This window comes from Schistosoma haematobium, chromosome 3 (genome assembly GCF_000699445.3).
Source record: "Schistosoma haematobium chromosome 3, whole genome shotgun sequence".
Lineage (NCBI taxonomy): Eukaryota > Metazoa > Platyhelminthes > Trematoda > Strigeidida > Schistosomatidae > Schistosoma > Schistosoma haematobium.
In genome coordinates, this window is record NC_067198.1 from 8060611 (window position 1) to 8076319 (window position 15709).

At 34.1% G+C, this 15709-nt stretch overlaps 1 protein-coding gene across 1 annotated transcript; it reads right to left on the reverse strand.

The window, feature by feature from the left end:
- Window positions 1-504: 504 nt before the first annotated feature.
- Window positions 505-7634, reverse strand: LAMC1_1 (Laminin subunit gamma-1). Its single transcript, XM_051207962.1, has one exon. The coding sequence runs from the start codon at window positions 1331-1333 to the stop codon at window positions 1016-1018; it is 318 nt and encodes a 105-aa protein (XP_051068839.1). The 5' UTR covers window positions 1334-7634; the 3' UTR covers window positions 505-1015.
- Window positions 7635-15709: the final 8075 nt, after the last annotated feature.

The following is a 15709-nucleotide window of genomic DNA, read 5'->3' on the forward strand; positions in this document are numbered from 1 at the left end:
TACTTACGCCTGTTACTAAGAGTGGAGCATAGGCGGCTGATCAGCATTCTCCAATCCACTCTGTCCTAGGCCTCTGGGGTCCTTTATTTTTGTCGTCATTTAGATTGGACGATGTTTGTTGGCGGGCTCTCCACTTTAGTGGCCCGAGATCTGACTCCAAGTAGATCGTATGAATGATTGCTGTCGAAATGTATATATCGCCTATCCTCGTATATAATCATCGACCTAAATCGCGTTAGTCAATAACGGAATCAAATAAGTCTAATAACGAGAATGGACTTTTGAATATATATATTTTGTATATGCAGCGGATAGAATAGAGAGAAGAGAAACGACGCGCAGTGGAGATGGCGGGTAAGCCAACTCCATTTAGTCGAGCGTTAATCAATATTTATAGTCACACGAAAATAAGCTACAGATATGTGATGAATAATGGGATAAGAAATGTACACACACATATGCTTTCATATAAAAACAGTGAAGACTGATAAGTGAATAATTAATAAGGTCAAAATGTGACTCAGAATGAATAGATTGGTTTGTCCGAAAGCTAGAACAAGGTACATGGGCTTAATATAATGACCGATACTACAGGCCTCCCTTTATAGTTTTATCCAATTGTTGTTCATTCTTCTCATCTGTCTTCACTTCTCGGCGTAATGTGTTTTTTGGTCTTCCTCTTTTCTTTCGGCCTTGAGGATTTCATGTGAGGGCTTGTCTTGTGACGCAGTTGGGTGCTTTCTTCAATGTGTGTCCTATCCACTTCCAGCGCTTCTTCCTGATTTCTTCCTCCGCTGGGATCTGGTTTGTTCTCTCCCACAGTACGTTGTTGCTAATAGTGTCCGGCCAACGGGTCCGAACTATTTTGCGTAGACAACTGTTAATAAACACCTGTATCTTCTGGATGATAGCTTTCGTAGTTTTCCTGGTTTCCGCCCCATACAGTAGAACTGCCTTGACATTTGTATTGAAAATCCTGACCTTGGTGCTGGTTGACAGACATTTGTTTTGAGTTTCAGATGTTCTTCAGTTGTAGGGATGCTGCTCCTGCTCTGTCGTTCTGTGCCTTCACATCTGCATCAGATCCACCATGTTCATTAATGATGCTACCCAGATATGTAAAGGTTTTTACATCTTCCAAATCTTCTCCGTCAATTGTGATTGGATTGGTGCATGCTGTGTTGTATCGGACAATCTTGTTTTTCCCTTTGTGTATATTGAAACCTACTGATGCTGAGGCTGCTGCTACTCTGGTCGTCTTCTCCTGCATCTGTTGTTGCGTGTGCGATAGAAGAGCCAGATCATCTGCAAAGTCTAGATCGTTCAGCTGCATCCTATATGTTCACTGTATCCCATGCCTCCCCCAGAATGTGATATTTAATTAAACTAAACTAGCTACCATATACTAGGTAATATGAATTGGTTTCATTGTCTCAACTTAAAATAAGTCATTTTAAATGTAGAAATAAATCTGATTTGAGAATAATCATAAATTAGTCATAAACAAAGTAGAAACTAATTGAAATAAATATTAAGTCAGTTTGATAAATTTTCATTATTTACTATGACAAAATTACCGAGACAAAATGCAAACAATAAAAATGATCGTCAATGACTAAATACCTATTGTAGATACAGTGCAATAAAGAACAAGTAAAGTAACGAAATAAAGAGTATTAAATAATGACGAAGCCAATGCTTTAGAAGATGCTAAGAAATAAGTAGTGGCTTTGACATATCACATATGCTATTCAATTAAAATAATACCATAACCGCGTAGACCGTAAACAAGAGCTTTTCACTGCTCTACACGACTCATTTCAACAGCTAATGACTTTATGGGTCGATATCTTATCTTGGTTTAGCTAATCTTAGCCATCATTTCTATAAATAGAAGTTTTTTAACGATAACAAAAGCTTAATCTCAGAAATATTTTCAAAGAAATAAAACGGAAAGTTTAAACATTTATCATGATTATAGGCAGAGTTGATGGTGGCCAGCAGTGGAATCTAGGACGAGCATTTCATCCCATTTGGGATGAACCTGCATCTTATATTTAATGTCCACTCTGCTTACAATGCTTGTGACTTGAGGCAATATCGAGGCAGTCCGCATAGGATGCGCATACGCCGTTAAGAGACTTACCATTCACAGTCCTAAACATTAATGGGAGGATTCAAACAGCCAATACAAAAGTAAATTCGCCATGATTGATGTTCATCTGAGTTCTACCTATACAAATGTCATGATTTTCTATGCATGAAATGATTTTGTAATTTAACCAGATCATTACATTCACTTTGAAATATAGTGAAGTCTATGTAACTATACCGATGAACGTTTGGTGTCTGGATACAACAGATGACAGCTAAAGGGAAATATGCTTATGGTCATTAAAAGCAGAAGTTCAATCTACACTAAAATTAGAAACTGAGAAACTTGATATGGTAAAGCTAACAGTAGTTGTTCTCGTGTATTGTTCAATTTTTACTGCAAAACGATGGCTTAACAATCTTAACGTATGTATAATGAAAATGTACTAAATAATAACGGATCGAATCTACACATATTAACATAGCTATAGTATTTGACAGGTGTTTAGTAAACACCTACTTCAACAAGGGGTCAAATTGATAAAAGTTATTATTTTCACAGAAAATATTCGGACTTAAAGGTAAAAGACTGTATGCTAATGTCTTGAAACTGGTCACATTGGCAATGAATATTTTATAATTAGATTGTGGATATATTTTTAATTTTTGAAGATAGTTCACGTTACAGACTGAGCTCTATGTAAGCCTTTAAAAATCAGTGGGTAACAGAGGTTTGTTTCATCCTAGTTCAAAACTTCAGTAGTTTGGACATTTAGCTTATTCAGAGCTGGTGACTAGGACCTATAGGCCTTAAGTAAATCAAGAAGCGAGTTTGAGAACAACTTCCAATTCGGTTGGAAAATATGTCATTCGTTATAGCTATTTGCTGACTGGAACTGAAATATATGACTGATGTATTTAGTATGAAATGATATTCTACAAATAATGTGAACAATAGTAACTTAAGTAAACCATTATAGTCTTCATTTCAAGACCTGACATTTCTTATAATTCTATCTTTCTCATGATTAAATAAATCTTAGTAAATGGTTTTAATACTTTTCATTTCTGCTCGATATTACGTTTGCACCTAAACTTTGTTGATTCATACACTTCTTTTTACTACTACGTGACTTCTAGTATTTTTTCTAAGCTTTGACCTACATTGAACACTGGAACGCTTGTTTATTTTATCTTACTGGTCTCGTTACTGACGTAGTGTTGTAAAAATAAAACAAACTGAGCCACTGGAGTCGTTAATTATAAAAATAACTATTCAGAAATTCATGTAATGCTAAGGGCTGTTTTTGTAAATAATGCACTGAAGAAAATATCTGTAAAGTGAAAATTAAAAGAATGATGTAAGATAACAACTAGCGTTAACCTATTATATTGATAAAAGCATGTAACCTATATCCTCGTTCCGATTATTTCTATTCTATGTGTTACCGAATGATCGTTAGTGAAATTAATTTGGAAAGTCGTTGCAATACACATAATTTTAGTAAAACATTGAAGGAGATTATGGTGAGGCACTGAGGGAGCAGGAAAGTGTGACTTCTGAAGACTCCGAGCGGTGAATTAAATAATGAAAATGAAGATGGGACAATTGCGATGTTACAAATGGAAAAAAAATTGAAAGAGAATAAAACTGGTTTATTTTAAATTTCAGTGAATAAAGATTGAATGACCCCAATTTATATAATTATTGAATATAGTACTCATAATTGTATATTAGATTAAAGCTTGAATATTATGTGATTGAAAATGGTACTATTTGATTATATGCCCTGTTGAAATTCGATCCTTATAGGTCTTATTATTAGGTAAAAATATGCGATATAATAATGCTGTTATACTTTTTACTTCGGCCCACAGACTTCAGGCTTGAATTTGTGAACTGTCAATACCTTAGGAGTACATAAGTTTGATTTAACCTCATTCTGATCTCGTTTTTTGACCGTTCACGCTTTTTAGAAGATGATTATCTTAGAGACACAATGCCAGATCTGATGAGGTTCCCTTATATTGCGCCACTGATTGTTTTTCATTCCCTTTTTTCGAGAGATGCCAGGGAAGGTTCTGAGAAGCATGTAAGAAGTGTTTGCTTTGTTAGACAAGTGTAACCTATCCTGCAAGAGCAAGTTGACCTACAGATGCATATCAATATGGTCCAGAGTTTTTTTAGTTAAATACTTTTTGAAGAAGTTGGAATGAAGTTGATGACAGTTATGTTGTTAAATATCACATCGTTAAACATCAGTTTAGTATTTTCTGAAAAATATACTGTTGATATAATGTAGATACATTTAAATGATATTCGTTAATACAACTCATATATGGATTCAAAATGATTTCGGGGCGAGCCTTGTAAAGGACTGCAGTGAATAAAGATGATTACCCTTCCTATTGAGATGGAGTAGTTAGAAAAATGTTACAATCAATGCACTTCTAAGCTTCTAGATAATTTTCTAACATAATATTCTATAAATACACAAGAAAAATGGTTTTATGTTTATTGTTTGTTCTATAGTTTGCATCACAGATCAAAACTTAGTTGGAAGGCTTTTGAAAAACGAAGAACTGGATGTCTGTCCTATTCTAGTATGGGGTTTGATAGTGTGTCCACAAACCCAAGAGGAAATAGAACCAAGGACTTTCAAGGTTTTGCGCTACTACTGAACCAATATCCAATGGTTTAGATTTTTAACCATAATCAATTCGTAATCTTGTGCCATGATTATCCATTGCCATTGTGGATAAATACTTCACATCCGATGTCGTTGAATTCTAGTGATCATGGCTGCTAACTAAAGGTGCTTGAATTATCAATCGAAATTAGTCTCAAGTGATCATGTACTAAGAAGAAAAATTTATTCAATGCTTCTTGATTTTCAATGGTGGTCTAGCTAAGATCAGTTAACGATTTAAACTCTGAATAGGTTATACTTAGTTCATTCACAAAATTAAGGATGATTATAGAAATTATGTCTACATCTAATAGCTACTAATTGTTTAGTAGTATGGCAGTAGTAACAGTAATTATGACTCCTAAATATGATTTTTCATTCAACTAAATCAGTCTTATAAATATAAGCAAATTTGAGATTATCAAAGTAGTCAATATAATTGGCCATTTTTTAAATTAGACACCGAAATCAAACATTCATATAGAGATTGCAGGTATCATTACCAAGGTTTGACTTAATAATTCCGAATGAACTGAGCTTGCGTGGATTGTTATAAATAAATTATATATTTTTAATATCCCAACGAGTAGAAAAATTAGATTTTCTGACGTTTTGTGACTCAGTGTGACCTAGATTTTCTTCAGAGAATAATTAACCAAATCAAAATTAATTCAAGTTTAAATAGTACAAAAGAACAATGCACGAATATTATGTGGGACCGATCAAAAAACAGATCTGAACAAGTCAATGTTATGTCATTTCGGTCAAGGTGATTTATAAGCGACATGTATGTAAACTTGTGCGTGTATATTTGTATGGTCAGGGATGAAAAAATGTGAACTTTGTGGTGCTAAAGGATAGAGTTTAATTTATATGTGCGATAATAGTGTGAAATGTGAATGATATCAGACATGGTAATCTAATTTTTCTACTCATCGGGATATTACACATATATTATTTTATTTATTCATATAGAGTAATCATATTAAGATTTTCTTAATCTAATGCATACAGTTTAAGCCCATCAAATCGTACCATCATTCTGATAATCCTGTAAAACTATGTAAAAGCCGGACGATTATTATCCATGTAATTATTAGATTGCATAATACATTATGGTAAACAAAAAATAGTTTGTCATTATTAATATGATTGGCGACGAGGTTTGCTAATTGGACGCAGGGAGAAATTTAAAAATACACAATTATTCAGTGTATATATTTTTATATTGAATAAAAAGTTTAGGGGGTGATGTAGATAGTAAATATGTAATATGATATAAAGCAAATGCTTTAAATATGAATATTCATTACAACGAGGATACATTCTTCAATGTTCAGTCAGTCGATACTGATAATTCGAGGGTTTGTAGTGATTGTTTTGTTTCGTGGTTAATACGACGAATCGACATTATTTGAACAACCATTCTAAACCAGGAGCCGTTAGACAGCTTCTTTGTTCTAGTATGACAATCCTTAGGAGTTCTCATACACGACACTATGGCGCTTAGAATCCTGAACTTTTAGGTCCTACGACAAGCCCTTAACCTTCAGATCACTGTTCCAGCTTCCAGTGGTTCATATTTCTAACTTCAATCATTCAGTATCATAAATGGGTAAGTATCTCAAATCTGACTCAGAGGCCTAAAGGTTAAACGTACGGTGAAAGTCTTTAAAGTCCTGGATTCGATCATCTGTGCGATCATGGATTTGTAATCAATGATAATTTCATAAGATAAAGATCGGCTGTCGAGTTCTGCTATCTGTATGTATGTTCACCAGTTTAGTTGATCTATCTGAGTCAGTGATGTGTTAATCACCACATATTAAACTATCATTCCTCATGTTTGTATGGAGAAAAGATAATTGCCTTAAAACGGTTGGAATTCGTCTGAAAAACACATGCAAGTCTAACTTTTAAAGTGATTTATCGAATCCTATCTAACCTTTACATATCAACACTAGATTTCTCCTCTTAAATGTATTGAAAGCCAAATGTGACTCATATAATTAAGCCTAATTTTTGTGCCTGAAAAAGGTTTATGCAGTCTCTGTATCTTGGCCATCTGCTTAACTGCAGATTAATACATCATTCACTTTTTATCCTTCTGATTACGCAATCTGTTTGGGTAAATAATAAATTAACTAATCTTCACAAATGTTTTATGACTAACTCACTGTTATTTCTAAATGTAATCACAAACAGATTCGTATTAGTATACATCACTGATGACGATTGGTCTGTATTTCTCTCCCAAGTCGTAATAAAAGAAATAATGATAGATTTTAAGAACAGATATCTGATTATAGTTTAATTCACATGTGTGGCTACTGGCTTGTATTCAATAAACATCACACGTAACGATTATTAAACAGTAAGAAAACTTTCGGTCAGAACAAATCCGAAATCGGGATAAATCTACCATTATTGATAATTTAGTATTACGCAATCCGTTCGGTAAATATCAGAACTGGGGTTATGATCTCTAAGTTTTAAAAAATATGGAATGTACCAATCTTATCCTCTTCAAAGGACTTTGTGTTTGTGATGAAACGTCTATTTTTTTCTGCGTCTGTATTGTTCAAAACATGCCTGGAAGTTTACAGAAGCTCAACTTTAAGCTGTCTGGCCGTTTAACACTCTATCTTTTCTACCTCATCTCTTTGGCATTCCCATCTAGGAATATTTCATATCGGGTACAACCGGAAACTTGAGGAAGTTTGCAGATTAAAGAAAGCGATCTAGTATGTTGATTGAATTAAGAGTCAGAAACACCCAGGTAATCATAATTGAATATGTGGGACATTATCTTGACGTAGTAGCCATCTATCATAATAATAAAGACAAGACCCTATCTGATAACCATAGTTGCTTTTTCTATACATTTATTAGACAAACTGTATCAGTGTTTTGCTATAGATTTCCATGGTATGTAGAATAATCATCTGTTTCTGAATTGAGTAATTCTAACAAAATATCCAGTAATTTTAGACTTCGAATTAAGTTTGAAACTGGTTTTTTTCGAAAAAAAAATATTGACAATGAATTGGAAACATTCCATTTAATTTCAGACACGTGTTTCTTGTTTTCTGAATATATATATATATATAAACAGTCTGTATAAAAAGTGTACTTATCATTCAGATCTAGTGACTCCTACGTAAATTTTCCAAGTTTTTATATCAGTAATCGAAATCGTTTAGTAGTTAACAAAGTACAGTAACTAGACATTTGAGCGACAAAAGAAGTGAACAATTTCAGTTAGAGATTTTGTTTTCTTTAGAAATTCAACTTTGATTCCATATGAATATAGGGTTGAATCCGAACAAAATCTGATGTATCAAACAAGTATAGGGTGACTGAGTGATACAATCATTATTAGTAAGTAATAATTAGTCATAATGGTAGTGATAATGATAGTGCGTTTTAACTCAATGGTATTGAAAGTTGTAAATGAATATTAATGAAGGCTAGAAACTAATTTTAGGTCATTGAATATTTAAGCGGTAACTAGAGCTCAGTTAATTGCACCAATAAATACAGTCATTTTTTTACTGGATAAATTTTGTCTATCAGTGGAATTAAAGATAAGCGTTTCTCCCTACTTGGGACTCATCACAAGCTAGATGTACTTAGATCTGAATGCTGATATTTATATTTGGACTCGACTGAAGATGTCGCTTTAAATATCAATTCATCATCCGTCGAGCTCCTGGGTCCAAATAGCCATTAACTTGATCAACAGATATGATGCTTATATTATGGCGCGGGAAAACGTCAGAACCTTTCAAATTCGCCCGCCGTTCCGGCTTCACAAGATGCGGTCACTCCGTATTTCAAATGCTGTGGGATTTTTGGGCGTCCATTAGGTTTCATGAATGTCAGGTGTTCTCATATTTAAGTGGTCTTTCGCCGCAGCAAAACAAAAAAATCATTGCGAAGAACATTAATTTAGTTCTCTCTGTCTTGTAGTGAACACTTTGAATCGGTTTTGGCTTCGTAACTTCCTAATTTCCCTATTTTGAGGAAAATTTTGTCCGGTGTGGGTAAGTTTTGGAAATAATTTTGGTCGAGGGCATCCTTTTCTGTGTGCCTGGAAGCAAAAAGAATTGCGAGCAGATGTAACCTGAATCGTGGATAAAATGAGACATGCCGGTGTCCTTTCCGTCATATGCTACTGGCATATATAAGAAGACGAACTCTTACAGGTAAGCTCGATCAATTACGAAATACATACTGCATAGTTAGTCATTTTCATAGACACACCTTCCATAATAGCACAGCAATTTCATTACCCAGACGAAGCAAACAGTATGTACAGATTCAAGGAAGCCAATTTTTACTTACGAATTATCAATAAGTAGGTAAGACTGTAGTTTCTCAAACGTTTGTCTTTGTGTAGTATCCGTAACGATAGAAAATATGGATCAGAATACAACAAAGTGTGGAGAAGTGACAGGAACTGTTTACTATAGGATGTTCTTTGTAGTATTTTTAACTTAACTATATATTCAACTTGTAAACTGATTTTTCTGCATCGAATTTCGCTCTTCCTGTACCAGTAGTAATGATGCATCAATAAACTTTTGCCCAATTTTTATTTTCGTCTTTTTCGTAGTTTCACGGGGAGATATACCGATAATCTTAACGAGTAACTGTTTGTGAAAATTAAAAACAAGAGTTGGCTTTATAAGTACCCGTTTCTTTACGAAAACTTGTAGTACTGCATCGGTCTAGAATTTTCACTAGAATGTTGCGTTGTATATATACGTTTCTTCACTATGACAGTGTATTCGGATGAATAATTGTAGTGGCATTGACTCTTAACCACACGGTCTTCGAAGCCAAGCATATAACGACTGGAAAGATGTATATTCGATATGTAACACTTGGAGAAGGTTGGCGATGGTGGACGTGGAGATATTCATTCAATTGGATGGCATGGCTCAGACTTGCAGATGTGGCCACTATGTGTAACTTATTAATATTCACATCAAATATATTATTCTATACTCAGTACAAATGTGTTTTTCAGAAATACTAAGTATTATTGTTAATTATCACGATACAATGAGTCAGTATAGACAGTGATGCCACTTCCACGTAAGATCTTACAGATTAAGCAATTAAATGACAAATTTGCCGTTTTCGGGTTAGGTCTATTATCAAAGTAGTATTAGTACCGAAATGAACTATAATTATACTCACTGACAGGATTTATAGTGCAAAAGACTGAGTATACTTGCTCTATATGTATTTCAATAATTCATTAGATGAATAAACGTGGCAGTATTCAATATGAAACTCAGTTATCGTCAACTGGTAAATTGTTTCTCCACATAATCTTTCATATACGGAAATTCGCTAAGTTGTTCACTGATATAGACATGATTATGAGAAGGGTTCGAACCTCTTGATTCAATGACGGAAGCCATAATTTGCATATCAGAAAACGAATGAGGACTTTCTCAGCTTGATGCAATTCTGAAAAACAACAAATCAGTCATAAAGCAAACGATTGAACTTCGTTAACAGTATCAAATTCAATAAGTAAATGAAATAGCAGCTAGGAGAATGTACCTATAATTGTCTTGTAAACAGCTTTATTCATTTTCTAACCGTCACAGAATTTCACCTAGTCATGGTTTAGTTATCATGCTCAAAACAAACGTGCATCGTTTTACTTACGAACAAAATATGACCAATAACTGTTGCACTTACATTAATGTTATACACGGCTTTTATATATGTTCAGAAAGCGGACAGACAAGGCTATCAAAGTCAATTGTAACTCATATAATTTCTCTCAGATACGTTACATAAAAATAAGACAGTTCACTCAAAAATCATTATACTTAAAATAGATAGAATTGTTTATGGTTGAATATTAGCAATCTACATAACATTCATAAATAGTTTAACGCTTAATTGCTTCCACCTACATTTTATAAACAACCATCAACATCAATGATCATCATCATCATCATCATCATCATCATCATCATCATCATCATCATCATCATCATCATCATCATCATCATCATCATCATCATTAGGGTGGTCAATTAAATGTTCAAGGTCTTAGAGCTGATTGTTGCATAATACTTTGTTAGGGGTCTAATTTTGGTTTGTTAAATGATGAATTTCAATTGCCTCAGATTGCATTGTTAAAATTAACCACATTATGCTGACAAAACCTTCACCCAGATTGTGAGCAACAAATACTTTAAACTACTAATAAACTGGAATAAAAGCTATGTAACAAGTACAAACACTATGATAATTGATGTGTGACTGAGAATATGTTGTTAATAGCTGATACATATCTACATCCCAAAATCCTCGGCAATATGTAACATGTATTCGAAAACATGTGGCTTAACGTCCTGACCGGACCTTATATTATTATTAGTATATAGTTGAATTATCTGGTTGTTGATATTCAGAGCTGAATTTTAATCAGCCTTTTTTTAAAATATATATGCGTTCGATCCAAAAAATAGCGATTATTTGGATTTATTAGTTCAGTGGATAATTCATTGATGTTTAAATGGAAAGGTGCTGTATGGTGATACTAAAGCGAACATCAAAACTGGAATGTAAGTACATCTAGCTTACGACGAGTCCCAAGCAAGAAGAAATGCGGATCTTTAGTTATACTGCTAGCCAAAATCCATCTAATCAATAAAACACATAATAAAATGTCCAGCATTCATTTATGCTAACAAAGACATAAAAATCCACTATGGTTATGAACAGTGGATTCACTTGAACTATTACTAATAACGACTTAAATGAAATGTAATTTTCATTTGTATTTAAGTGATGAAAAGAATCATAATAAATGAGATTAGAAGTTATTGATTATTTTTAAGCTGATAAAAAGAAATAAGTTTTTCTTGGTATTGTAGTTTCTATTTGTATTATGTATATATCTAATTTCAAAGAAACACTCACTATTTCATTGAGAACAATATTTATAATATCTCATGTTACATCAACAGTTGTTTTTACTTGGTAAATCTGTTTAACAGACGTCATCGTACAGTGGTAGTCTAAAACAATTAAAATTAATGAAATAACTATTAAAACAAATGCATAGATAGTGAGATTCTATACAAACTATAAAAAGATACACTATACATTTGGCTCACACGGTAAGAGAGATACAAATATGTTAATGAATCATTCGCCTATCCACGAGAGCTGCCTAATTGTTGTTTTCTGGATCATTCTGGAATTCCATAAATACACAAGAGCTATGAACAATTATGATTCATCTTTGAGCAGTACAGATTGTCATACAGCCTTTGCTTTAAATTAATCTAGACAAATGTTACGAAAGTGTATATTAGCTCAGTGCAGCAACATACTTTATCAGGATATTAGATCCTATTCATATTACAGTCCCGGAGTATAATAATTTATCAAACGTAATACGAAATCATCTAAATGGTTTCTTCGCATTCTATTTTGATGGTCAGATATCTAGCGGTTCTAAACACTCATGACTGAGGATCTTCTAATTTCATATATTTATTTGAACTAGCAAAGTACACGTCTTGAAGTTAAATGTCGGACGGGAGAACACAAACCATTTTTAATCATGACGTTCACGTAAACAGGATTTTTAACCGCACACAAATAACGCCATTGAAGGTCTATTTGTATGATATTCATTATATTATTAAATATTTTCATCAAAAAGGTAAATCTTACGCACGATGAAAATGTTGTTGAATTTATCCAACCACTAGTGTTAAGGATTGATATTATCATATTATTTTATTTCTACGGTTACAAAATTCATGATAGCATTTATTTGGGGTATGATTTTTGCTATGTTGTGATTTTTTATTCATCATGACTGACCGTGTAACACCCGACACCTAATCAGCATGATGGAGTGTCATTTTCGTTGTAGGAAACTTTAGATTTCTCATATAAGCCAGCAAAACGAGAGAGAGACTGTAACCCGCTCTTCAGCATGGACTACGATAGTATGAATAATAATTCTCCTTTCATTTTTGGTTGGTTTCCAGGTGCAAGATCAACATTATGAACGAGAGTGCAGCTTATCTTCAGCCCTCTGGAGTCATATGTCGCCGACCAGGGTCCTTCAACTAACTCTTTCCTGGGCTCTCTTTTCTAGTTGATGACACGTGTTATTCACTATTTTGATGTCTGCCTCCAATTTCCTGCTCAATGCATTCTTTAGTTTCCTTCTTTTCTTTTTAACTTGAAGATTCCAAGTGGGGGATTGGCTCTTGGTGAAATTAAATGGTTTCTGCATAGTATCTCCTGTACACATCCAAAATCCTTTTCTAGTCTATTTCTTAATTGGTAGCTGATTTTTTGACTACCACAGTAGGTAATTGTTGATGCTGTCTGCCCAACGGCTACAGAGTATGTTGAAAAGCCACCTATTTATAATACATGTACCTGAACCTTTTTCTTCATGGTTGTGGCAGCTCTCAAGGTTTCAGCTCAGTACGGTGGAACTATTTTGACGTTTGTATCGAAAATTCTGACTTTTTTCCTTGAGACAGTTGTTTTGAGTTCCGAATATTCTTTAAATGTAGGAATACTGCTCTTGCCATGTTAACTCATGCTTTGGCATCTGCATCAGATCTTTTTGTTTGTCACTGTTGCTACCCAGAAACATAAAGGCTTTCACCTCTTCCAGAACTTCTCCAACAGTTGTTATTTGGTTAGTGTTCTTTATGCTGTACTTCAGGATCCTGTTTTTCCCTTGTGAATTCTGAGGCCTACTACTGTGGGTACCGCTGCTACACAGTAATCATCTGCATTTTTTGCTGCGTATGGAGTGAAAGAGCTAAATCGTCTATCAAGTCCAAATAATCCAGCTGGGTCTAAGGTGTTCACTATATTATGTGCTTCTCCAGAGCTGTATAGGTTAGGTTCTCTCATAATCGAGTCAACATCTAGCATGAAGAGAAAAGAGGTCGAGCGTAGGTGTCCTTGTCTGACACCAGTCTTCACTGCAATGGATCTGCCAACTGCTCTCTTTAAACAACTATGCAAGTCAGTCCTTCATGGGAGTTTCGTTTAATGGTGAGGATCTTAGGATTCTTGGATTACTGAGATGGTGGAGATTTCTAGCTCAGGTGGATGATTTTGATGGAGTTTTGTACTCTGAGCTGGATGGTTTGGTCGTGGAGCTTTCATCGGTCTTCTGAACGACATCATCAGCACAAACTTCAGATAGAAGTGAAGAGTTCGAATTTCTCCACATGTGGTTCACAGCTTGTCCTGTAGACCTCAATGTTGATTGGTTTAAGGTCAACAAGAACCAGTCGACATCGGAGTCTACGGGACAAGCTTCTATCTGAAGTTTGTGCTGATGGTGTCGTTCAGAAGAACGATGAATCAGTGTAACGTCAAGAATATTTTATTTTAGTCATTTAGAGCTTTCTATGTCTAGTCTATGTACAATTTTGAAAAAATCATAATATTCTTGAAGATTCATAAACAGTGTTATACATTTCACGTAGATAAGAAACAATTCTGTTTTTAAAGAGTTAAATTATTCAGTTTATAATTCAATGATGTAATTGTCTGTCTAATTTTTACGAGGGTTCGTTTGTTAACTTTATTTGATACAAGAATTTTTTGCATAATGGTCTGTAGTCTAGTATACGTGAGATCTTTGTGTTTCGTCCAATTCATGATGTTAATATTAACACAAATGAAAGTACATCTGCATATAATGTTCATCGCAACAAAGTGGCTGGAAAAACTCTAGTAGTTAATTAACCTAAGATCCTGTGAATGAATTTTCAATGTAGTATGCATCGAACTGAAAAAAACTCCTCGGCTACTCGAACAGACCTGAGGAAAAATTTACAAGTTTTCTGCAGCTTGACATTATCATCAGAGTTACGTCTATATGCTCATTTCAAAATGGAGCCAAATGCATCTTTCAGTGATCAATACTAGAGATTATGGTTAGATGCTAACAACAGATATAACATTCAAACAAATCCTTTATTATTAGACTTTACCCTAGTAATCTTATGTTATTTGTAAGAAATCGAAATTCTTTATTTGATTAAAAAGAACTTTATGAAGTGTGAACAATTTAAAGTAAGCACTTCGTATTCACTAAAAGTTTCACTACATAATTATCGATCTTACAATGAAAATAATTATCATATCTAAAATTAAACAACATAATTATCACTGATCATCACAATTGATTGATCACTGGGTGGTGATCAATGTCATATATGTCAAGTCCTTCTTAGTGCAGATCGAATGCTATCGACCAAGTTGCGATGTGGCCACCAGTCTAGGTGACTCGACACTGCGGGCACTATATATTGAAATTAGATGGTGGTTGGAGGTAGTCGAATCCGCCAGGCAGCACCAGTTGCCTCAAGATTACAGGCACACCTTGCTGACAAATGCCAAGTAGAACGAAACCCGTGTCCAGGGTTTCATGTCAACTACCTCCAACCACCATTTAATTACTGATCATGTTTGGTGCTTTATAAAGTTTCCGTCTAATGGTTTAGACGTATTTTATAGGTAGTAATAGCTTTTTGCTTTGATATATAATCGAAGTGGCTGTATCTGACCTAAGTTTCGTTTAGAATATATTGTCGCCTCAAGATAATAATGTGGATTATTTAAATCGTTTATATTTGTTGCTCATAAGTGAAATGATAATAGTGCCATATGTGTTAATCAAGATGAAAGTAGACGACCAGTTGAATGTACAAATAAACCAGTCAGATCAATAAGTTTTCAATGTTATCGTTAAATTACCGAATTACTAAAACTTATCAACCTTAACCCCAACGTGCTTGAAAGGAACTGATTTAATCTGTAGGCTGTATTTGTCATAGATTGATCTCAGGTAATCGAAGGACACTAAACATTTGTTTCGTACTAGCTTGGGA

Excerpts from the sequence above, each read along its gene's own strand:
- LAMC1_1 (XM_051207962.1), bottom strand. The coding sequence starts at position 1,333 with ATGCAGCTGAACGATCTAGACTTTGCAGATGATCTGGCTCTTCTATCG.